Source organism: Girardinichthys multiradiatus, chromosome 17 (genome assembly GCF_021462225.1).
Source record: "Girardinichthys multiradiatus isolate DD_20200921_A chromosome 17, DD_fGirMul_XY1, whole genome shotgun sequence".
Lineage (NCBI taxonomy): Eukaryota > Metazoa > Chordata > Actinopteri > Cyprinodontiformes > Goodeidae > Girardinichthys > Girardinichthys multiradiatus.
Genome location: NC_061809.1, coordinates 17,608,602 through 17,631,996, shown reverse-complemented (window position 1 = coordinate 17,631,996; position 23,395 = coordinate 17,608,602). Strand labels below are relative to the sequence as shown.

General features: G+C 41.8%; 1 protein-coding gene across 7 annotated transcripts; it reads left to right on the top strand.

The window, feature by feature from the left end:
- The first annotated feature begins 715 nt into the window (after positions 1–715).
- nrf1 (nuclear respiratory factor 1) lies at positions 716–22,836 on the top strand. Of its 7 annotated transcripts, none has more exons than XM_047390425.1 (12): positions 716–833; positions 3,808–3,916; positions 4,060–4,204; positions 4,781–4,895; positions 5,011–5,188; positions 6,111–6,251; positions 12,768–12,926; positions 13,522–13,737; positions 13,826–13,924; positions 14,029–14,201; positions 16,234–16,355; positions 22,171–22,836. In XM_047390425.1, exons 2-12 carry the CDS (start codon positions 3,842–3,844, stop codon positions 22,329–22,331), a joined length of 1,584 nt encoding a protein of 527 aa, XP_047246381.1. In that variant the 5' UTR covers positions 716–833; positions 3,808–3,841; the 3' UTR covers positions 22,332–22,836. The 7 variants fall into 7 exon arrangements, with proteins under 7 accessions (XP_047246381.1, XP_047246386.1, XP_047246385.1 ...); XM_047390430.1 differs by having other exon boundaries at positions 717–833; positions 3,805–3,916; positions 5,011–5,137; positions 14,053–14,201; XM_047390429.1 differs by having other exon boundaries at positions 717–833; positions 3,805–3,916; positions 5,011–5,137; positions 14,044–14,201.
- The last annotated feature ends 559 nt before the right edge of the window (positions 22,837–23,395 follow it).

The following is a 23,395-nucleotide window of genomic DNA, read 5'->3' as shown; positions in this document are numbered from 1 at the left end:
GCTTGTGCGTAATTAAATAAACAAATTAATATTTCAACCAGTGGCAATTGCTCTAAGACTGCAAGGGAAGCTCAGCTTTCCCTAAAATGTCAAAAAAAATAAGTGATCAAATATATACTGTTGTGTGTACATGTCATTGACTAAATATGCGCTACAACGCGCTCAACTTTTGTTCAGAATCAGCTTCTTATCACTGATTGACAGCGAAATGAGCAAATCAATGAATCAGCGATCTTGAAATTGAGCTTCCCCTCCTTGAAAGACCAGCATCTGCCACTGATTTCAACTTACTGACGTTTGCCCTCTCCCTTTTACATAAACATCAGTCAATTAATTAATCAGTCAGACTGTATTTATAGAGCACTATTCATACAATCTAATATAACACAATGCTTTTACAGAACCTAAAAACAAAATATAAGCATGCAAGAAACCACCAACAAACACACAGAAGATACTATACTGAGTAAAAATTATTATTGTTATTATTATTATTATACTATTATATGAGGTGGAAAATTCCAAATATAAAGGCACCTCACGTAGGTCTAACCACACACATGTTTAAGGGTCATGCTTTCTGTTCTCACACATAAACAGAACATATCTACTTACTTCTTCTCATTAAGCAAAAAATAAAACATTTTTCCAGCGTGTTTTTGACTCATTGTATATTCCTCAGTGACTGTTGGATGCAGTAGTTTAGGGAGTGGTACCTGAACGCACCACCGGATCAGCGTTGTGTTTAGTGCTGGCTCCTCTCCGTCCTCCATCAAAGCCCGGCTCCGTCTCCGCTGTACGGCGCAGGCCCGAAGTAGCGCAGCCGCTCTGAGGTTAGTGCCCTACCGCGCAATCTCCATTTATTTCAGCCCCGGCGCAGCCGCATCATCGAACCCGGCAGCGCAGGGGCGAAAACTGATGGTTGTTTATATGTCGACTCAGAGTGCGGTTCTTCAGCATTTGAAGTCGTTTTTTGGGGAGTGAAACATGTTGTTGGCGCGTTTCGACAATAAGCTCAAGACAGACTGTAGCAGCTCTGGATGAGCTGTAGGCCGCTCGGCCTCTTGTAGCGTTATGTTTTGTTTCATATTGCGCGGGTTTCATGCTAGCTGTTGCGTTACTGTTGTTTATCTCACAGCCTACACAGAAGTCGTTATTGTTCACATTTTAAAGCTGGAATACGGTTACTTATTACGAATAATCTTAATATCCATTTAGATAATTCACTGTACACCGCTAAATGGTTAGCTAGGAAGCTAATTAGCCGAATGTAGGACATAGCAGATAGCACGCTCCTCATTGAGGACTCTTTGAGCATACCAAATATCTCATACCTGTTTCTGTTTAATACGAGCCTTGTTACAGACTTTATGGATGATTAAACGTGTACTTTTATGGCTTATTTAATGTCTCCAATTGCCTAGATTCAGTGCAAACAAGCCTGCCGGCAGTAAATTAGTTATTTAGCTGCTTCTGTTTCTATTTTCTCTATTGTATATAAACTGAAAAATCTACTTAAATATCAATGACATATGCTTATACTCGTTACTTATTTTTAACTGTCACCCTTAAAAATCTGCAGTCTCGTTCTCAAGCAACATGAGCTTAAATAAATTGTGCAAAATTCTTGTATCCATGTATGAGTTTGAGATGTTTGTTTTGATTGTCGCCTCATAGACTGTAATAACCTAGTAGTTCACCCATGCACACAACCAATTAACCACATGTAATGCAGTCTCTTGATATGAAATCAGTAAGAGCGAACAACCTATGTGGAACTGATGAACATATGGCTTATGTTATGATTCACTACTTTGTGACCTATCAAGATGGGCAGAGTTGTGTCTTGCTTGTGATGCATGTGTAACATGTTACTTTTTGCAATAGTCTCCAGCATCCAAAAGTATAAATATATTACCTTGTCTGACAGGATATTCTCCAAAGTCCAAATAAAAATCTTAAATCATAGAGAAACCGTATAATAATAGGGTTGGGCCAGGTTCTATTGACAACCTTAAGTAACCCTACCATGGTTCCACTGTATTTATGCAAACATGTAAAACAAATATATATATATATATATATAACATGATCCTATTACTTTTGTATAAAACAGAAAACATTGTTCTACTACTGTTAAAATAAATTATTACAGTTGTAATTGTTTTATCTATAATATAATATCTATATTGAAATACATAGACTCATGCAAAAATGTGGTTTTTATGTTCTTAGTGTGTGGAGTATTATGGATGCATTCTGCTTTTTATAGGGCAACACAATTATAGCAAGCTGATATTAGCTGGTTAATTAGTCTGTTAGCTATATCCTCAGGAAGCATAACTATAATGAGCAGGAGCGGTAGCGCTTCAGTAATTTTACCACAATAACTGTTTTTCCCAAAAAAATTGAAACATCTGGGCGGCGCTGGTGTTGTAGGGGTGAAAGCGCGCGACCATATACAGAGGCTACAGTCCTCGAATGGTGGCTGTCCCGGGTTCGAGTCCCAGACCCGGCGACATTTACCGAATGTCTCCCCCTCTCTCTACCCCTCTTTCCTGTCTACCTAATGTCAAAAAATGGAAAAATAAAGGCCACTAGTGCCGAAAAAATATCTTTAAAAAATAAAATAAAATTGAAACATCTGAAGTTATATATATTTTTTAAGTGAAGTAAAATGTTTAGTAGCCTTCTTTAAGCCACCATACCAGCATTTTCCCTGGGATCTCTTTAAATGATTCTTATCTAACCGTTACAGAAGCATTCTTTCAGTCAAATCAGCAACATAATGACAGCTGATTTCTCATTAATCAGCATCTCATTTATCAGAACAGGTCAACAGATGTCTTTACGTCTAAAGTGTTTACAAACTGCATTTTCTGTCCTTATCCTAAAGACATCAGTCATCATCCAACCCAAGCATAGTCCCCTGGTAACAAATAAATGCACATTCTTTTCAAAACTGTCTAATTGACTTGATTTGGATACGAGTCAAAGAGAATTTGCATAAGAAGTAGCCCTGCTGCTGAGCAGGTTAGGTTGGTAACTGGCTCTGTGAACCTAGCCAATCACCATGGTACTTGAATCGAAAGTTTGGAGCAACCTCTTTCTCTGGAATGGAAAGCGCAGGATTAACAAACATATCTGTTTAAACGTTATCTGGGGAAACGTCCCTGCAAAGATAGCTGCCACACTCTGTTTGCCTTGCAAGACTATTCATACCTCATTGAACCTTTCACAAGACGACATACTTCAATGTATTCTATTGGGATTTGATGTGATAGACAAACACTAAGTGGCACATAATTGTACGCTGAAAGAAATGCTGTACTTTGTTTTTAACATATAATTAAATCGAATTTTTGTGAATTGTTATTCGGCCCCTCTGAGTCAGTTCATTCTAGGACAACCTTGCAGCTGTACGTCTTTTGTGTTATGCCTATCAGCTTTGCACATCTAGACATCTATATTGACATTTTTACCAATTTTCCATTTTAAAGTAACAGCAACTCTGAAAAAGGATATTCAGCATCTGTGAACATCAATTTGTAACACTTGCTACAGATTCTTTGATTTAAACGTAGGTTTTCCCTTTGACAGGGCCATTCTAAAGTTTATGCTTTGTTGTAAATCATTTAATTCTCATGACAAAACTCTGTAAGCTTCCTATGCTTCTGCTAAGCACCATATGAATGAATTCATATTTTACAGAAGAACTGTTTCTATAGAGGAAAAATAATTTGAAGTGAAGCATAAAAATGTCCTCGTTATGTAGTGCTACATATCTTCTTTTACTTTCTCCAGTAGTTGTACTGTGGATCTAGCTGTGTAGAGTAGGTGGATGATAATGGAGGAACACACTGTGAACCCGGCAGAACACATGACCACCATCGAGGCGGGCGCCGTCAGCCAACAGGTTTGCTTCACCATTCAAATTCAGCCAATTATAATTGACAAGGAACATTTTTATTCCTGCCATTAGATCACAAAATAATTTTTCTGTTGACGTTGATTTAAAGAAATAAAAAAGCTATCCAATATATTTGCTGTTTACTGTAGGTACACGTGACCACCTTCACAGATGCATCTATGATGAGTGCAGAAGAAGACTCGACATCCTCCCCAGACGACGACCCCTATGATGACACAGACATCCTGAATTCAGCTGGCACTGATGAGGTCACCGCTCACCTTGCTGCTGCAGGTGGGAATAATATTAAAATGTGGTGGTTCGAAAGTAGTTCCTGTGCAACAACAATAAATATTAACATTTGGAAGTACATTGTTTTGTGAAGTTTTATGGGATGCCCCTCAGGGGATTGATTGCATTTCTCCATTGAGGCAAGTGCAATTGAAACTGCTTTAATATAGTGTAATTTCCTCGGTTTAACAGCAGGTGGTGCCAAAGTAATTTATGTTGACTAGATTACTAGATTAGTTTAGAAATATTCTTATTTCCAGAGTTGTGTTTCGTGTACCGTTACTTGTTCATCTCTCTCTTTGTCCACCATTAACCCACTTATCCACATCCCTCCTGTCTGGTTTTGGCCAGTTCCACATTTAAAACTTGACAACGTTAGATATATCTGCAATAAATGGTTGCAAACATTTGGATGTATGTTTTAAAATGGCTTATCAATGACTGAGATCTCTAGAAATTTAAATCTGGAAATATATACATAAGTATATATGTTTAGCATTTCAAAATGTTAATTTGGTTGGCAAAGCAAACTTTGCAATGCTTCTTTATATAGCTTTTAAAGTGTTGTTTTTTTCTCAGGTCCAGTAGGTATGGCTGCTGCTGCTGCTGTTGCAACCGGTAAGAAAAGAAAAAGACCTCATATCTTTGAGTCAAATCCTTCCATTCGTAAAAGGCAGCAAACTCGTCTGCTCAGGTGAGTTTCTCCAACATGTTTCTTCACATTTAAAAATGTAGCTTTAAATGTTTGAGATAGGGCTTTTGCATTTTTAGGTTTAACAAAGGTGGTAAAGAATGGTGTGTGTTTACAGGAAACTGCGGGCCACGCTGGACGAGTACACCACCAGAGTGGGCCAACAGGCCATAGTGCTGTGTGTCTCTCCCTCCAAACCAAATCCGGTGTTTAAAGTCTTTGGTGCTGCTCCTCTGGAGAATGTAGTGAGTGGCTACATTCCATCAAAGCCTATTCCAGTCAAACTTAAGATTCCAGTAACTACAGTCTTTAAGTATTCCATCTTGTTTTGTATAATGCACTTTGCAGATATGTTTATGTTTTTGGGAAATAAATGCTGCTGACGCCCACAAAAAAAACTGTTAATGAAGAAAAAGAAACACTTTTACATGAACCAACAAATGTTTTGCAAAGTCTTGATTTAAATTTGTTCAGTTCTGCAAAAAATTATCCTTAGTTACATTCACAAGATCCCTCAGTAATTTGCGCCATTTCCAAGTTATATTTACGAGATCCCGATTTACTTTTTGAGATTGTGAATGTTTCCAATGTCTAGCATATTTTCTGGTAGATCCCAAGTTACATTTGTGAGAGGCCACAAAAGTTTTGAGAGATTCCAAATAAATTTTTTGAAGATCACAAACCTTTAGCAAAATCCTACGCAAGTTTACGAATTACCTTTCACAGGATCCTGCAAAAATGTTGCAAGTTTCCTATTTGTATTTTCCCAGGATCTTGCATAGCAAAACTCATGTAATTTCAAAACTTTTGCAAAATCTCTCAAAATAGCACTTGGGATTTTGGACAGCTTTGCAGGATTTAGCAGAGCAAAAATTGGAGTTCTGCAGAAAATAATTTGGGATCTTGCAAAGCTTTTCGGTTTACATTGTACTAAGAAAAATGTAAACCATGAAGTCAGTTTATTTTCTTTACATAATCCATGATGTTTTCTGCACTTTCTGCCATATAACATTTTTTTTTCAAGGTGCTTGATTGAAAAATATGTCTAAAGAAATCACAATTCCTCCTTCAATTACAGTGTAGTGAACCATTTTATTAGGAAGTCACAGTCGTTCAAAACACTGTTGTTAACACCAATGTGCTCTGAGCTTTTTTCTTCTTTTTAATCCAAACATTACCTGCATAATTCACCTTGTTGTGATCTTTCCTGGTCCCCAGGTAAGAAAATATAAGAGCATGATGTTGGAGGACCTGGAAAACGCCCTGGCTGAGCATGCACCTGCTGGTGGAGAGCTGGCCTCAGAACTGCCACCACTCACCATTGACGGCATTCCAGTGTCTGTGGATAAGATGACCCAGGTGAGACCTCCACATCCCTCTATCCCAATAAATCAACGAACAGCTGATATGTAGCATTCATAGCAGTAGCTTTGCAGTAAATAACACATTTCAGTATGAAGTTGATGTTCCCAGCAGAGGGCGCTAACTGACCAAAAGTGGTGAAAAAATGTGTTTAAGCATTAGTATTTTATTGGGATTTTATGTGATAGACCTACAGAAAGTATTTGTATTTAGCCCTTTTTTTCTGATACCCTTAAATAAAATCCAGTGGAACCAATTCTTTACAGTGGTTCGATGGTTATTAAGATATAACACTGAAACAGCAGCACTTGATGTCAAGCAAACCCTCCTCTCTTTGAGAACGTGAGAGGAAGCACAGCAACGTCTGCTCCTGCCAGGCCTTTTGCTGGCAGCATCAGTCCTCTGTTCACCCGAAGGAGCCTGGCTTGTTTACGATGCTATCCCCGTGCTGCTGACGCACTCTGTGGATCATCGTCAGAGTAGGGCACGTTCGTGGCCCTCAGAGACAGTCCATAGTCCAGGGAGTGTCCCAGCCAATCCTGGGGCTAAATAAATCCTCAGGGGCCAGGTGTTAGTCAGTGCTTGTTTTTCTTGAGGTTGTAGGATGGGATTATCATGAGTAACCTGTTGCCTCACTCAGCATGGCGAAGCCAGGTGGAACAGTGTGGCTGTGCTTAGAGATATGTGTGTACCATATGTTGGAAACGTGATGTCTCCTTCCTCTGGGAAAGAAAGACAAACCTAGGGGAAAGTGACCTAGTTCTCCTGATATGTATTAGAAAGGTCCTCTGTAAATTCATCTGCATATATCTGCAGTATGTTTGGCACATATAGGCACCCGTCAGATATAAGGAGCATCTGTAGCCGGTGATCCCAGGTCTAGCCTGAGCCTGTAATTACCCCCCAGCCTTGTTAGGTTCAGGGACCTGGCAATATAGCCGCCGTCCTGAACTCTGATTGGACCAGTGCTTTGAGGATTAAGATTGGAAGTGGGGGAGGGGTGGTCGGCATGAGGGCAGCATGCCACTTAACAAACTAGCCACTTTAATTAAGCCATCTGGCCGTGCACACAAACATCCGCATCACCCACAGGTGGAAATGCAAGAATCCCTTTACTGCTAAGTCCCTGCCCTTGGCTAATCCAAGCTGCATCCCACTGTTTGCTGAAACGAAGCTCCAACTACCAGATGTAGTTTCTGTTTCATCAAAGCGGTTATAATGTTGTGTTGACCCTCCATTTTCTTGTGAGATTCATTTTGTCATATCTCATCATGCGATGCACTGCAAAACAGTTTACTGGCGGCTGATTGCGAGTTAGGAAAGGGGGTCTAATAGGGAGGAGGCAGGGATTTATTTCTCCCAGTACCAAATTTAGCCTGTGATGTCAAGGTAGACAGACGCTGCAGTGCCTCATTGTGCAATATAATCCCTTGGTGATGTGTGCATATTACTGGGACACTGAGGACACTGGTACTAAACCCCCACCACAGCGTGCCAGTAATGTAGTGCGATTGTATGCATATTTGAAAAGCCTAGATGCAACATTATGCATTTGATTATTGGTAAAGATGAACTATTAATTTAACAAAAAGTGATGAGTACATGTGATGTGAACAGACTGCTGTTCACTGATTGGTCATAGGAGGAGGAGAAATTAGAAGGTTTTCAAGAGCAAGTGCAGGGAAAAGTTCAAACTAAAGAGCGCCTACAACAATATTAGGGCCACAGTGGCCAGAGTGGGTCAAGCCGAGATATAATTTTACTATTTACAAATCATAAACCATTCCTGAAGGCTGAAGAACAGAAATGGGCACCATGTCACCTTTCTGAATTACACCCCAGGTGGGAAGCTGTATTGAATAAACCTAAAACCAGCCAATCACACATAAAATCAGCTGTTCAGACGCACAAACATTTCCCCTAAAACACAACAAAACAATACCACCATGAAACAGCCTGTTTGGTTCGGAAAGTTATTGACGGCCCTTAATCAAACCAGCACCTGCAGGAGGAGGGAGCAGGCAGTGAGCAGCTGCCTGTAATCAGACTGCCTGCATCGGGTCAAACGGGAGGAAGACCCCGCTAAATCCACGGAGAGCTAATATCTAATATCCAACCTAAAACTAACTTCACCGCAGTCTCAAGTCTGCAGATTTTGTGTTTCAAAGTCTTTGTCCTCGTCCAGATAATAATCCCAGTGGATCATTTTATGCATGAAGAATCCTACTGATTTCTACCACCTAGCTATGATAAGCCTAAATATAATCCTGTGCAACCAATGCCTCCATCATGTAGGATGAATACTTTGACATTTGTGATTGTAATATGAAAAAAAGAAAGCCGTTCAAGACACCTTCATGAGGACTACTAAATCGAGGCACGTGACGTCGCCCGGTACGGCAGAGCCGGGGTCTCACCCTGGAGCCAGGCCTGGGGTCGGGACTCGTTTGAGAGCGCCTGGTGGCCGGGTTGCTCCTCGCGGGACCCGGCCGGGCCAACCCCGAACGAGAGACGCGGAATGTCACCTCGCTGGGGGTGAAGGAGGATGAGCTTGTGCAGAAGGATCGAGAGATATCGACTAGAAATAGTTGTGCTTGCCTCCACACACAACTTGGGCTCTGGAACCCATCTCCTCAAGAGGGGTTGGACTCCATTCAGTTCAGTTTATTTATATAGCGCCAATTCACAACACGTGTTGTCTCAAGGCACTTTACAAGAGTCAGGTACATACATTCCAATTAATCCTAACCATTGAACAGTGCAGTCAGATTCAGTTATTTATTCAAATTGGATAAAAAGTTTTTCTATCTAAGGAAACCCAGCAGATTGCATCCAGTCAGAGACTTGCAGCATTCCCTCCTCCTGGATGAGCATGTAGAGACAGTGGACAGTCACTGGCGTTGACTTTGCAGCAATCTCTCATACTGAGCATGCATGTAGCGACAGTGGAGAGGAAAAACTCCCTTTTAACAGGAAGAAACCTCCAGCAGAACCAGGCTCAGTGTGAGCGGCCATCTGTCACGACCGACTGGGGGTTTGAGAGAACAGAGCAGAGACACAAAAAGAACAAAGAAGCACTGATCCAGGAGTACTTTCTATGGGAAGGAAAAGTAAATGTTAATGGATGTAGCTCCTTTAGTCATTTCATCTACAAAGAAAGAACAGATAAACTTTGAGCCAGTTTTCAGGGTTAGAGTCTGAAAGAGAGCACATATAATTAGTCACAGTAAAAGCTCAGTCAATCGCCATGTCTAGGAGAGAGAAAGGGTTAAACACTGAAAGACAGGGCCAAGTGGATCATCTGTAGAGGGTGAGCATTAACTTGTTGCCAGCAGAAGCTTGGACGATGCCTCTCTCCAGAAAGGTGTCACAGGTAGACACAGAGCCAGGCCAGGTGTAGCTTCTATGAAGAGAAAAGAGAGAGAACATAAAGTTAAAAACTGAAATAACAGCAAATAATGCAAAATTGGAGAGTAGTGTGAGAATGTAGCTAAGAGTGTGAAAGTGGTCATTATGTCCTCCAGCAGCCTAAGCCTATAGCAGCAAAACTACAGAGATAGCTCAGGATAACGTAAGCCACTCTAACTATAAGCTTTATGAAAAAGGAAAGTTTTAAGCCTAGCCTTAAAAGTAGACAGGGTGTCTGCCTCACGGACTAAAACTGGAAGCTGGTTCCACAGGAGAGGAGCCTGATAACTAAAGGATCTGCCTCCCATTCTACTTCTAGAGACTCTAGGAACCACCAGTAAACCTGCAGTCTAAGAACAAAGTGCTCTGTTAGGAACATATGGAACCATCAGATCTCTGATGTATGATGGAGCTAGATCATTAAGGGCTTTATATGTGAGGAGGAGAATTAGAAATTGTATTCTGGATTTAACAAGGTGCCAATGAAGGGGAAGCTAAAGTAGGAGAAATATGATCTCTCTTTTTAATTTTCATCAGAACTCTTGCTGCAGCATTTTGAATCAGCTGAAGGCTTTTAACTGCATTTTGTGGACATCCTGATAGTAACGAATTACAATAGTCCAGCCTTGAAGTAACAAATGCAAGGACTAGTTTTTCAGCGTCACTCCTGGACAGGATATTTCTAATTTTGGCAATGTTCCAGAGGTGAACATTGCCTCTCTTTTACTCTGGAGTGGCCCACGGGCAGGCTGGGGTGGGTTTGCTTGTTGCCCCCCAGCTCAGACGTCTCGTGTTGGGGTTTACCCCAGTGGATGAGAGGGTCGCATCCCTGCGCCTTCGAGTTGGGGACAGGTCTCTGGACTGTCGTTTCGGCCTACGGGCCGAGCGGGAGTGCGGAGTACCCGGCTTTCTTGGCGTCCCTGTCGAGGGTGCTGGATAGTGCCCCTCCCGGGGACTCCATTATTCTGCTGGGGGACTTCATCGCCCACGTTGGAAACAACAGTGACACCTGGAGAGGTGTGATCGGGAGGAATGGCCTCCCCGATCTGAATCCGAGTGGTGTTTCGTTATTGAACTTCTATGCTAGTCACGGGTTGTCCATAATGAACACCATGTTCAAACATAAGGGTGTCCATCAGTGCACATGGCACCAGGACACCCTAGGCAGGAGGTCGATGATCGACTTTGTTGTCGTATCATCATACCTTCGGCCGCATGTTTTGGACACTCGGGTGAAGAGAGGGGCTGAGCTGTCCACTGATCACCACCTGGTAGTGAGTTGGAGCCGCTGGAAGAGGAGAAAGCCGGACAGACCTGGCAGGCCCAAGCACATAGTGAGGGTCTGCTGGGAACGTCTGGCGGAGGCCTCGGCCAGGGATGTATTCAACTCCCACCTCCGGGAGAGCTTTGACAAGATTCCGAGGGATGTTGGAGACATAGAGTCCGAGTGGACAATGTTCTCTGTATCTATTGTCGATGTTGCTGCCCGTAGCTGCTGCCGTAAGGTCTGCGTTGCCTGTCGTGGCGGCAATCCCGGAACCCGGTGGTGGACACCGGCAGTAAGGGACCCTGTCAAGCTGAAGAAGGAGTCCTATCGGCTGTGGTTGGCCCGTGGGATTCCTGAGGCGGCTGACTGGTACCATGAGGCCAAGCGTGCTGTGGCCCGGGCTGTGGCAGAGGCAAAAACTCGGGCCTGGGAGGTGTTCAGTGAGGCCATGGAGAAGGACTACCAGTTGGCCTCGAAGCGCTTCTGGCAAACCATCCGGCGCCTCAGGAGGGGGAAGCAGTGCTTCGCCAACACTGTTTACAGCGAGGGTGGGAGACTGCTGACCTCGACTGAGGACATTATCGGGCAGAGGCTGGGGACTCGGGGTTGGACTCTTTCATCACCCAGGCTGAAGTCACCGAGGTGGTTAAAAAGCTTCGCGGTGGCAGGGCTTCGGGGGTGGATGAGATCCGCCCTGAGTGCCTCAAATCTCTGGATGTTGTGGGGTTGTCATGGTTGACACGCCTCTTCAACATTGCTTGGCAGTCGGGAACAGTGCCTCTGGATTGGCAGACTGGGGTGTTGGTCCCCCTTCATAAGAAGGGGGACCGGAGGGTGTGTTCCAACTACAAGGGGATCACACTCCTCAGCCTCCCTGGTAAGGCCTACGCCAGGGTATTGGAGAGGAGAGTCCGGCCGATAGTCGGACCTCGGCTTCAGGAGGAGCAGTGTGCTTTTCGTCCCGGCTGTGGAACACTGGACCAGCTCTATACCCTCTACAGGGTACTTGAGGGTTCATGGGAGTTTGCCCATCTGGTCCACATGTGTTTTGTGGACCTGGAGAAAGCATTTGACTGTGTCCCTCATGATGCCCTGTGGGGGTGCTCCAGGAGTATGGAATCGGGGGCCCTTTATTAGGGGCCATCAGGTCTCTGTACAAGCGGAGCAGGAGTTTGGTCCGCATTGCCGGACTTGTTCCCGGTGCATGTTGGACTCCGGAAGGGCTGTCATTTGCCACCGGTCCTGTTCATAACTTTTATGGACAGGATTTCTAGGGGCAGCCAAGGGAGGGGCTCTGACTAGAGTCGCTGCTCCTCCACATCTAGAGGAGCCAGTTGAGGTGGCTTTGACATCTATATCGGATGCCTCCTGGACGCCTTCCTCGGGAGATGTTCCAGGGGACGACCCAGGACACAGTGGAGGGACTATGGCTCTCGGCTGGCCTGGGAACGCCTTGGGCTCCCCCTGGAGGAGGTGTCTGGGGAGAGGGACGTCTGGGTGTCTCTGCTGAGTCAGCGGAAGACTACGTGTACAATATGAAAAAAAATTGCACAGCCAACAGTTATATACTTTTGCAATGCCGGGGCCACGCAGGAGGTTCTCATGGTGTTAGTCTGGAGCCACAGCCATAGATCAGTCTCCTAATGAACATGTTCTCCTTTTAGCAACCCCGTTTCTATTTGCAGCCATTCACCCTCTTGGTGCGTGTCCAATCAATAAGCAACTACTGCTGCCTGCTCAAGGACTTGTCTGCTTTATTTTGTGTCTTCCTCACTTCAAAGATTTTTTTATTTCTTTTTGGCTTTTCTTTTCTGCAATACGTTTGTGTTTCGATCCAGGCTCAGCTGCGAGCCTTCATCCCAGAGATGCTGAAGTACTCCACGGGCAGAGGGAAACCTGGCTGGGGGAAGGAGAGCTGCAAGCCGGTGTGGTGGCCTGAGGACATCCCCTGGGCTAATGTTCGCAGCGATGTCCGCACAGAGGAGCAGAAACAAAGAGTAAGAAACGTTCTCATACAGTCATTTGAAAACACTTTAAAGTTGTGCTATGTTGGACTTTTCAAATTTTAATTTAAAGCTTTTGTCTGTTTGTTAATAAACAACAACCACTATTTCTATAAATAATTTTCAGTTATTTTGGTTTTTACAATGTATTTGATTTTTAAGGATTCCTAGGAATTTTGGAATAGTTTGGGAATTTAATTTCAGTGTTTTACAGGTCTGAGCAAATTTGGGAAAATTATTTACAAACCTTTTCCTCTATTCTTTCGTCTAAACGTCGTATGCATCCATACGTCTATTTATCCATCCTTTCCACTTTCCCTTACTCATCTGTTCATACCTTTCTCTCATCCATTTATCCGTCCTTTTGTGCCTCATTCATCCTTTCTTCCATAAATTCATGGTGAAATCCTTTGTATTTCTCCTTTTTAAAGTGGCCCAAAAAGGCTTGAGAAATTTTTAAGTCCGAGTTCAGAGTTTGAAATTTTGACAGAGAAAAATTATGTAGAGACATCATTTATGTATCCTGACTTCTTCATGTTTGAATGTATCCTTCCCACTTTACCCATGAAACGTCTTTGTGCTTTCTCAGGTGTCGTGGACGCAGGCACTGCGAACCATAGTGAAGAACTGCTACAAGCAGCACGGCCGTGAGGATCTGTTGTATGCGTTTGAGGACCACCAGGTAACGACTGTGACCACCACCCAACACCACCAGATCACAGCCCAGAGCATCGCTCACCTCGTGCCCTCACAGACTGTCGTACAGACCGTCAACAATCCTGACGGAACCGTCTCGCTCATTCAGGTGTGTACGCTTCTGTGGGCTCAACAGATTTTTGAGTAGCTAAATCTTTCTTAAGATTAACGCAAGACGCTTTCGCCGATTTGTTTAGGTTGGCACAGGACACACAGTTGCAACGCTGGCAGATGCTTCAGAACTGCCTGGTGTTACGGTGGCACAGGTTAACTACTCAACTGTTACTGATGGGGAGGTAACATTGTTACTTTTTTAAACAAATTATACTGAATGTAGACATACATAATTGTAGAGGGTATGGTATTAAAGTTAGGACAAAGTAGCCTTTTTTTTCTGAAGCTACATTTTTCTAAGGTGGAACAGAACTGGGCTACACTTCAGGGTGGGGAAATGACAATCCAAACAACTCAAGCGTCAGAGGCAACGCAGGCGGTAGCATCACTGGCTGAAGCTGCGGTTGCTGCTAGTCAGGAGATCCAGTCTGGAGCTACAGTCACAATGGCTCTCAACAGGTGAGTCGACAGGAGTGGGATCATAGGCTCTGAGCCTCTAATGTCCTAAGTAAATGTGCAACGGCTTAATATTCTCAAGGTAAGATAATTATGAGTAAAAATAACAGTAAAGCTGTATTTAGACAAAAATGTAAAAACAGAAAAGCAGTAGAGTATTTCTCTTGCTGCTAACCGCATTTTTTAGGGGTGCACCGATTGCAGTTTTGTGGCCGATTTTTAAAAAGCCTGACCTGCCATCCCACTTTTGACTGGTACCTTTTTTTTTTTTATAACTGACACTGTCAGGTGTTCAGGTCACAATACACCTTCAATGTTTCAATCTTATGTTGGCAACAGTGGGGCGACTATTGTAAACTAGACACATGAAGACGAGACCTGGTGGAGGGGTCTGTCAGTCAGCCCTCTCTCACGACGCAAAAGGGCACAGTGGCTGATTTTCAGACCTTCGCAGAGGTGGATATGATTGGTGGATAAGATCGGTTTCATATGCAAGTGTTGGCCGATCACCCAAAATTAAGGAAATCGGGGCCAATTAATCAAGGTACCCCTAGTTATTTCACTTATTGACATGCTAGACATAACATTTAGATTTTAATAAATAGACTTATGAAAAATCCCCTAAAATTCTCAGTCTTTCAGATCATAGTTCCACGATAAACATGGAACGAGGGACTCCCCAGTATAGATCACTTTGTGGTTCCACGGCTCTGTGCTTTATATAGCTCCTTTCAGTAGCAAGACAAATCAAAGTCCTGTACATTATTACTTCAAAATGAAAGTCTCAACCATAAATTCTCTATCCATGGTTCATAATAATAATTTGACAAGAAATATTGTAGTATTTTTAATACAGCAAGATCACTTCGCACACTGACTCCTTAAGCAACTATTTAGGCTTGTCCTTCTGCTTTCCTTGTCTATTGTCTTATGAGATTAATGCTCTTGAATAAATGCACTCAGATTTAACTTGTAAGGGTGACGGGGACACAGTTTCAGTGTCATTCAGCGTATGACAGATAAACCCATAGGTTTTCACTCTGTAGGACTCCACTGTAGCAGATTTATAGCATTTAACCATAGGTTTCTCCTATTTGTTTAACATCAGTTTTAATATCCATTTAAATTACAGCTGCTTCAGCAGGTCACTGGGGTTCAATACTGATGGCTCACCTGCCTCTCATGCCATTTCAGCAGCTAATTAATTACCCAGTAGAGAACTGATTGCAATACAAGTAATATTAATATATTCAAATAAAAGGCAAAGAAACAATGGCTCAGATGAATTGGATTTGATTTTCTATTTAAAAGATACTTAATTATTTTTCATGTTTTGAACTTGCTGTATTCATCAGCTTTGCTCATTGATACCCTGAGATGTTTGCTTGCTCTTCACCGCAGTACTGTCATGACAATCCTTTCAGATGTGCATGAGGATCTCCCATCGGGGCTTGTTACCTGCACCCTCCTGAGTCTTGCTTCCTCTCCCCTCCCCTGCTGCTGTTTACTTGTGCTGAGCTGCTCCTCTCCTTTCTCTCTGGAACATTTTGTCTGTTTTCTAGCTCCAGAAGGCTCTCGCTGTTTTTACTGCAAAGCTTTATCACCGACTACCCTTGCAGCCCATCTTCCTTTGTGCTTATCTTGTGTTTGTGTCACAAATATGATTATCAAACAATCTTCAGTTGCTTCCATGAGTTCACATTGAAGCTGCAGTGGTAATAAGTTGGTGATAATTCCACCGAGTCGATCTGGTTAATAAAACTGCTCGGTTAAAGCCGTAGCACCTGGCCTTTGGGACGATGTGACAGATTTCTAAGCCTAGACAAATAAAGCCTCTTACTGCTCAAACACTGCTACCCCTTCACCTCACATCTCTAATAACCTTTCTGCGTTTAGGTGTGTGTGTGTATGTGTCAGAGCTTTTAGGCTTTCTGCCAGAAGATTGTATCTGGAGGGCTAGAATCTCCATCTACCTTTTTGCTCATATAATATAATTTTAAAAATGTGTCCACGAATGGTTTTTGTTGTGTTGCAGTGAGGCAGCAGCCCACGCTGTTGCGACATTGGCCGAGGCCACTCTTCAAGGAGGGGGGCAGATTGTCCTGGCAGAGACGGCAGCCGCTGTAGGGGCTCTTGCAGGGGTCCAAGATGCTACAGGTATTGGTTTACCCTTTCTATTATCACATACAGAGTCTTTCAGAAGTATTCATACACCTTCATACTGTCCAGATTTTATCATATTACTGTCACAAACTTGACTATATTTTAATGGTATTCTATGTGATATACCAACAAAGTATTTAGAAAGGAAAATAATGCATCACTTTCACATTTTTTAAATAAGTGAGATCCAAAAAATGTTGCCTACAATTGTATTCAGGCTCCCTGAGTCAATACTGAGGAGAACCACTTCTTGCTGCAATGTCAGCAGCAGGTATTATGGGTTATGTCTCTACTAGCTTTGCATGTCTAAAAACTGACATCTTTGCACATTCTTCGTTCCAAAAGCTTATGCTTTGTCAGGTAGAATGGAGAGCATGAATTGTCAAGTCTTGCTTACAGATTCTCAATTGAATTTAGGTCTGGACTTTGACTAGGCCATTCTAATACACAAATATTATTTGATCTAAACCATTCCATTGTTCCTTTGATTGTGTGTTCAGGGTTGTTGTCATACTGAAAGGAGAACCCCCACGCCAGTCTCAACTTGCTTATTCCTGCTGAAGCCTTCCACAGCATGATGCTGCCACCACATGTCACAGTGGGGATGTTGTATTTACTGTAATGGGCAGAGATAGTTTTACTCCCAACAGATACATACAAGCTAAAAAGTATATTTTGATTTCTTTTGATCAGATCAAAAGGTGATGAATTTAAATGCACACCACCTGTCACATATTATTTTACTTATACCCTATAGTCACGCAGTACTTTATGTTGGTCTATCACATAAAGTCCCACCAAGAACAAACATTGAAGTTAAAATGTGAGCAGGTGTAGCAAGGCACCGTATGTGTTAACCAGTCAATGGCATTTCCAATTAGCCGTACTACTTGTAAGCTTCACACCAGTGACGCTCCCATCAGTTTTAATCTACTCTGTGCTGATTTAACAGATGGTGTGATTCATCTGTGTGTACCTTGTAGCAACACTCCCTACTTTTAATGTTATAAGAGTTATTACAGGCATCCGGCAGCCTTCCATTAATAAGCATGTGCTTAGTGTGCAACATAATAAATGAAGGGGAAGCTGCTGATTGTTGTTTAAGTAAATCAAGTGAAAAGGTACCAACCTGCAGTTAATTACTGAAAGGAAGATTCGTTTTTCACACGGACACACCCACATGGGAGAAATATGTGGGATACAAAGCCCTGAGGCAGTTTTTAATGTGTAGCATCAGTCACAAATACACACACACAGAAAAACACTTTTTGCAAGTTGAATTTTTTCTTATTTGCACAATAACCTAATCAGTGCCAAGCAAAAAGTGATCTACTACAGAGCCACGAACAGATCCCTTCTAAAAAGCTTGAACCACTCTATTATCAATCCTTGGTCTAATCACTTCACCAGCTGTCAGCACAATCACAGACGTCCCCTTGATTTTCTGTATACACTTTATACACACACCAACACACAGGCCCGGTTCCAACTGATTATTTCCATTTTTAAAATCTTTGCATAGTGATAAACAGTCAGACTCTCAAAGATGTTTCAGCCAGGATTGCTTTCAGTGTTGAACAGGACATAGAACTTGTAGAAAATCAAACAAGGTTTGCATTCTTATCTCAGTTTACTGTGCATAGCCTGCAGAGGAAAGCCCATGACTAAGGAACAAACTAAAGAGCCCGAACTTGTTTCCTTTGCTTTACAAGAACAGTAAAAGACATCACTGTAACGTCATTTCAAACATAGGTAAACAGTCAATTCAGGATAAGCCTAAAGAAAATCTTTATATATTTACTTTGATTTAGTTACATCTATTGATACATTGCTCAAAAAAATAAAGGGAACACTCAAATAACACATCCTAGATCTGAATGAATGAAATATTCTCATTGAATACTTTGTTATGTACAAAGTTGAATGTGCTGACAACAAAATCACACAAAAATCATCAATGGAAATCAAATTTATTAACCAATGGAGGCCTGAATTTGGAGTCACAGACAAAATTAAAATGGAAAAACACACTACAGGCTGATCCAACTTTGATGTAATGTCCTTAAAACAAGTCAAAATGAGGCTCAGTATTGTGTGTGACCTCCACGTGCCTGTATGACCTCCCTACAACACCTGGACATGCTCCTGATGAGATGGTGGATGGTCTCCTGAGGGATCTCCTCCCAGACCTGGACTAAAGCATCCGCCAACTCCTGGACAGTCTGTGGTGCAACGTGACATTGGTGGATGGAGCGAGACATGATGTCCCAGGTGTGCTCAATCAGATTCAGGTCTGGGGAACGGGCGGGCCAGTCCATAGCTTCAATGTCTTCATCTTGTAGGAACTGCTGACATAGTGCTGACATCCTGGTAGCGCCTCCAGGCTCTGGACACTACACTGACAGACACAGCAAACCTTCTTGCCACAGCTCGCATTGATGTGCCATCCTGGATGAGCTGCACTACCTGAGCCACTTGTGTGGGTTGTAGAGTCCGTCTCATGCTACCACGAGTGTGAAAGCACCACCAACATTTAAAAGTGACCAAAACATCAGCCAGAAAGCATAGGTACTGAGAAGTGGTCTGTGGTCCCCACCTGCAGAACCACTCCTTTATTGAGTGTGTCTTGCTGATCGCCAAAGATTTCCCCCTGTTGTCTATTTACACAACAGCGGTGAAATTGATTGTCAATCAGTGTTGCTTCCTAAGTGGACAGTTTGATTTCAAAAAAGTTTGGATTTACTTGGAGTTATATTGTGTTGTATAAGTGTTCCCTTTGTTTTTTTTAAGAGCAATATACAGGTCCTTCTCAAAAAATTAGCATATTGTGATAAAGTTCATTATTTTCTATAATGTAATGATGAAAATTTAACATTCATATATTTTAGATTCATTGCACACTAACTGAAATATTTCAGGTCTTTTATTGTCTTAATACGGATGATTTTGGCATACAGCTCATGAAAACCCAAAATTCCTATCTCACAAAATTAGCATATTTCATCCGACCAATAAAAGAAAAGTGTTTTTAATACAAAAAACGTCAACCTTCAAATAATCATGTACAGTTATGCACTCAATACTTGGTCGGGAATCCTTTGGCAGAAATGACTGCTTCAATGCGGCGTGGCATGGAGGCAATCAGCCTGTGGCACTGCTGAGGTCTTATGGTGGCCCAGGATGCTTCGATAGCGGCCTTTAGCTCATCCAGAGTGTTGGGTCTTGAGTCTCTCAACGTTCTCTTCACAATATCCCACAGATTCTCTATGGGGTTCAGGTCAGGAGAGTTGGCAGGCCAATTGAGCACAGTGATACCATGGTCAGTAAACCATTTACCAGTGGTTTTGGCACTGTGAGCAGGTGCCAGGTCGTGCTGAAAAATGAAATCTTCATCTCCATAAAGCTTTTCAGCAGATGGAAGCATGAAGTGCTACAAAATCTCCTGATAGCTAGCTGCATTGACCCTGCCCTTGATAAAACACAGTGGACCAACACCAGAAAGATCTAATTACTTTTACTGCAATCCAATCATGTTGTCAGATTTACATCAAATGACATAAATTCTAAATCAATCCCAATTATTAAAAAAAAGGACAACCTCTTATTTTTAAAAGGAAGAAACCTCCATCAGAACCAAACCCAGTGTTATCTGATCTGTCTCAATTAGTGAGTAGTGGAAAGGACAGGAAGGAACACCCATAAACAGTGGTCCAGGAGTACTTTCTATCAGAGTAATGGCAGCAACGGCAGTAGCTTCATATCTGATTTTGTCCAGGAGCGAGCCACGGCTAAACACAGAATCACTGAGTTCTAAGAAATTTAAAAATAACATAAAATCACAAAGTCAATAACAGCAGTAGCTCCATCGACACATCATCCAGGAAAGAGACAAACATAGAAAGCACAAAAAAAAAACTTGTTTTTTGACAGGTTCTTAATGTCTAAACAGTTAAAGGAATAAATAGATACTAAATGGACATTTCTTTCTCTTAAAACAGAAAATCTTTACTGAAGTACAGTGCAATCCAAGAACAAATGTGGTTTCAAAGTAAAAATGTTTGTCTTTTCAATGCACTGATTCAAAGTGGAAAAAAAGTTCACAGGTATAAATGCTTTTTCGGGAGAATGTCTCAACCCCTGGTGATGTACTATTTTCTTCAGAAAATGGTGCTTTAGGCAGGATTACTTCTACCTTATTGGGATTTGTCATTGTTCAGTTTGATTCAGAGAGTTTGTTTTTTTTCTTAGCAGCCTTAACAATCTGATCCCATCAGTGGTGGAACTGAATTATTAAAAAAATAATACTCAGTTCTTGGATTATACTGGAATACTAAAAAATTGTACCCCGCCTCTCGCCCATAGACTGCTGGAGATAGGCACCAGCTCCCCCGTGACCCACTATGGAATAAGCGGTAGAAAATGACTGACTGACTAAAAAATTGACCGGTTTGTGGTGGTCTAGCTCAGTATTTTTTGTCAGTCTGAACCCTTTTTGTCTTAATTACTTGGTCTCTTTTAGATTCCACATTTAAACCATTTGTAAATTTCCCACAGAGAAAAAAAATACATAAGTTTAAGCCATTCAATCAATTTGCTCAACAGATGTTTCTTTTTCAATTTCTGCCACAGTGTAAAAAAACATGTCTACATTATTTTTAAAAAACATGCCAAAACCACACATCTAATCATTTTTTGCACACCTAAAATTAAGGCTAAAGCGAATTGTTCAGCAACATTTAGCTCCTGAAGGAGCATTTTTGCCACAGTAGCTGTGTTGGAGCTGCTAGATCTCAGCAATTGATCTGAACTCAGAGGTGAAGAGCAGCCACCCTTTGAAGTGAACTGGCTAAGACTAGTGGCTGATTGGCTTGTGGCGTGCACAAACAAACTCAGCCTATAATGTTGCAATAAAAATATTTGTTGAGTGGTCTTTTGGCGCCCATCAGTTAGTTAGTGTGGTTTCTGTGGCCACCTGTTCTAGCTAATCCCCCATCTATTATACAGTGCTATTACCAGTCTCAGCAAAGTAAATGTTGATTTTAAGCACTTCATTTTAAGTGTAGGTGCAGCACTAGACCTTAAAAAGGACCAAAATATTTAAGTTAATTTTATCGAAGGAATTTCTAGGGTGTAAATAAACTATTAATTAGACTTTGTATGTAAAAGAACATGAATAAATATAATGTCCTGGGTCTAAGTTTACAGTTATAGGAGCCATCACAAGCCCCTGCCATCTCCTGCACGCATATTCGTGCCTTCTTGTGACACAGTGACAGCTTGCAGGGAGGAGCAAAAGGCCCACATGGCTGCAGCAATAATCCCTACAGGCAGAGACTCAAACACTAAAACAGCTGGGAATGGGGGAAGTGAGCTAAGGATGTCCGATTGGTTCAATACTCCATAAAGTAACGTGCAGGGTTGCTTCGCAGTCTGGAAGAGTTTGGAATTAGATTTTAATAGTTTCCAGGTCTGGATAAGTATGGATAAAGACATTCCCTATCTTATTCCCTGTCCCATTATTCTAAAAATGTCGTTCCTTCTCACCCATCCATCCACCCATTGACTTATTATTCTATTCATCTAAATTTGTCTGCCCATCTATCCATTCCTCAACACATAGACTGTTAATCCAGTCATTTGTCCATCCATCCATCCTTTGATATAATAACCTATTTTTTCCATCTACCTATTTTTGTCCATCTATCTAGCTGTCCATCATACATACATTCTTCTATTCATCTAAGTATTTTTGTCCATCTATCCATCCACTGTTTGGTGATGCCTGTGCCCCTGTGTGCTTTTCCTTTAGGACTGGTCCAGATCCCGGTCAGCATGTACCAGACTGTAGTGACCAGCCTCGCCCAAGGCAACCGTCCTGTTCAGGTTGCAATGGCGCCCGTGGCCACACGCATAGACAACACGGTCACACTGGATGGCCAGGCGGTGGAGGTTGTGACCTTGGAGCAGTGACACTATGGACTTTGGAAGGAGTAGAAAGCACTGAACAGCCATCTTGGAGATTTGTTTCTCTCCTGTTTTTCAAGACAACACATTGTGTACAATGTTGAATATATTTTTAAATCTACCACTGCAGGGGAAGTAAAAGTAATTATCAATGCATTGTGTTTACTATGTAAAGATATTGCTTTCGTTGTTGAATTTCATTTATCTTCGTATTTTTTAAGCTCTGTGAAGTTGAGTGTTTAGTATTTATTTCTGTAAAATTATCCCTCACTTTAAACCAAGACAAACCAAAAAACCCTGGAAGGAAAGCCACCACAATATCATTGCAGTCCATTTTGGGCATGATGTGTACGTACTATATAAAGCTATTCAATTATTTTGTTTAAAATATGGTGCCACAATCAGCAGTCACTCCCTTCTGTTTCTCATATTCCCCATCACTGCTGCAAACCCCGCAGCTCCCATATAATTTTCCCACATTAGAGCAGAAATTAAATTAAATTACAATATCTTCCTTGGTTCCTCGCTTCCTTTGTTCTTTTATCATACACACATATGCCAAAATTCGCAGTCTCAGGATCTACATCACGGTGTTGTTTACTGCTGGATTCCTAAAGCCGTCTTGATTTTTATTTATAGTGCATGAACTCTGAGGCGCACCCTTTGGTATGTTATTTTTAACGTAGATCACTTAGATCTTGTTCAACATCCCTTTCCTCATTGCTGGAAGTCAAATCTGGATTAAATGTTACATTTGTAATGCAGATGAACATATTGAGCAGCAAAAATGAATAAAATGTGTCTCCAGAATGGACATTGTCTGAAGCAGCTGTAACTTTAACAAAGTCTAGTAAAATGTTTATCAGTCAAACAGTTCCTTTCTGTTTATATATGCCTTCCTAATGTAGGTTGTGTGTTGATTTATTTTTCATTTTAACTAATAACTAATGTGCTATAGCAGCTCTTTACAATTTAAAATCTTTGAGTTTATTCAGTATTTTATGATTTGTCACAGTGTGTTTCTGTATTTGCAGAGCTGTGAAGCTGAAACGGGTCAAACTACCATTCAT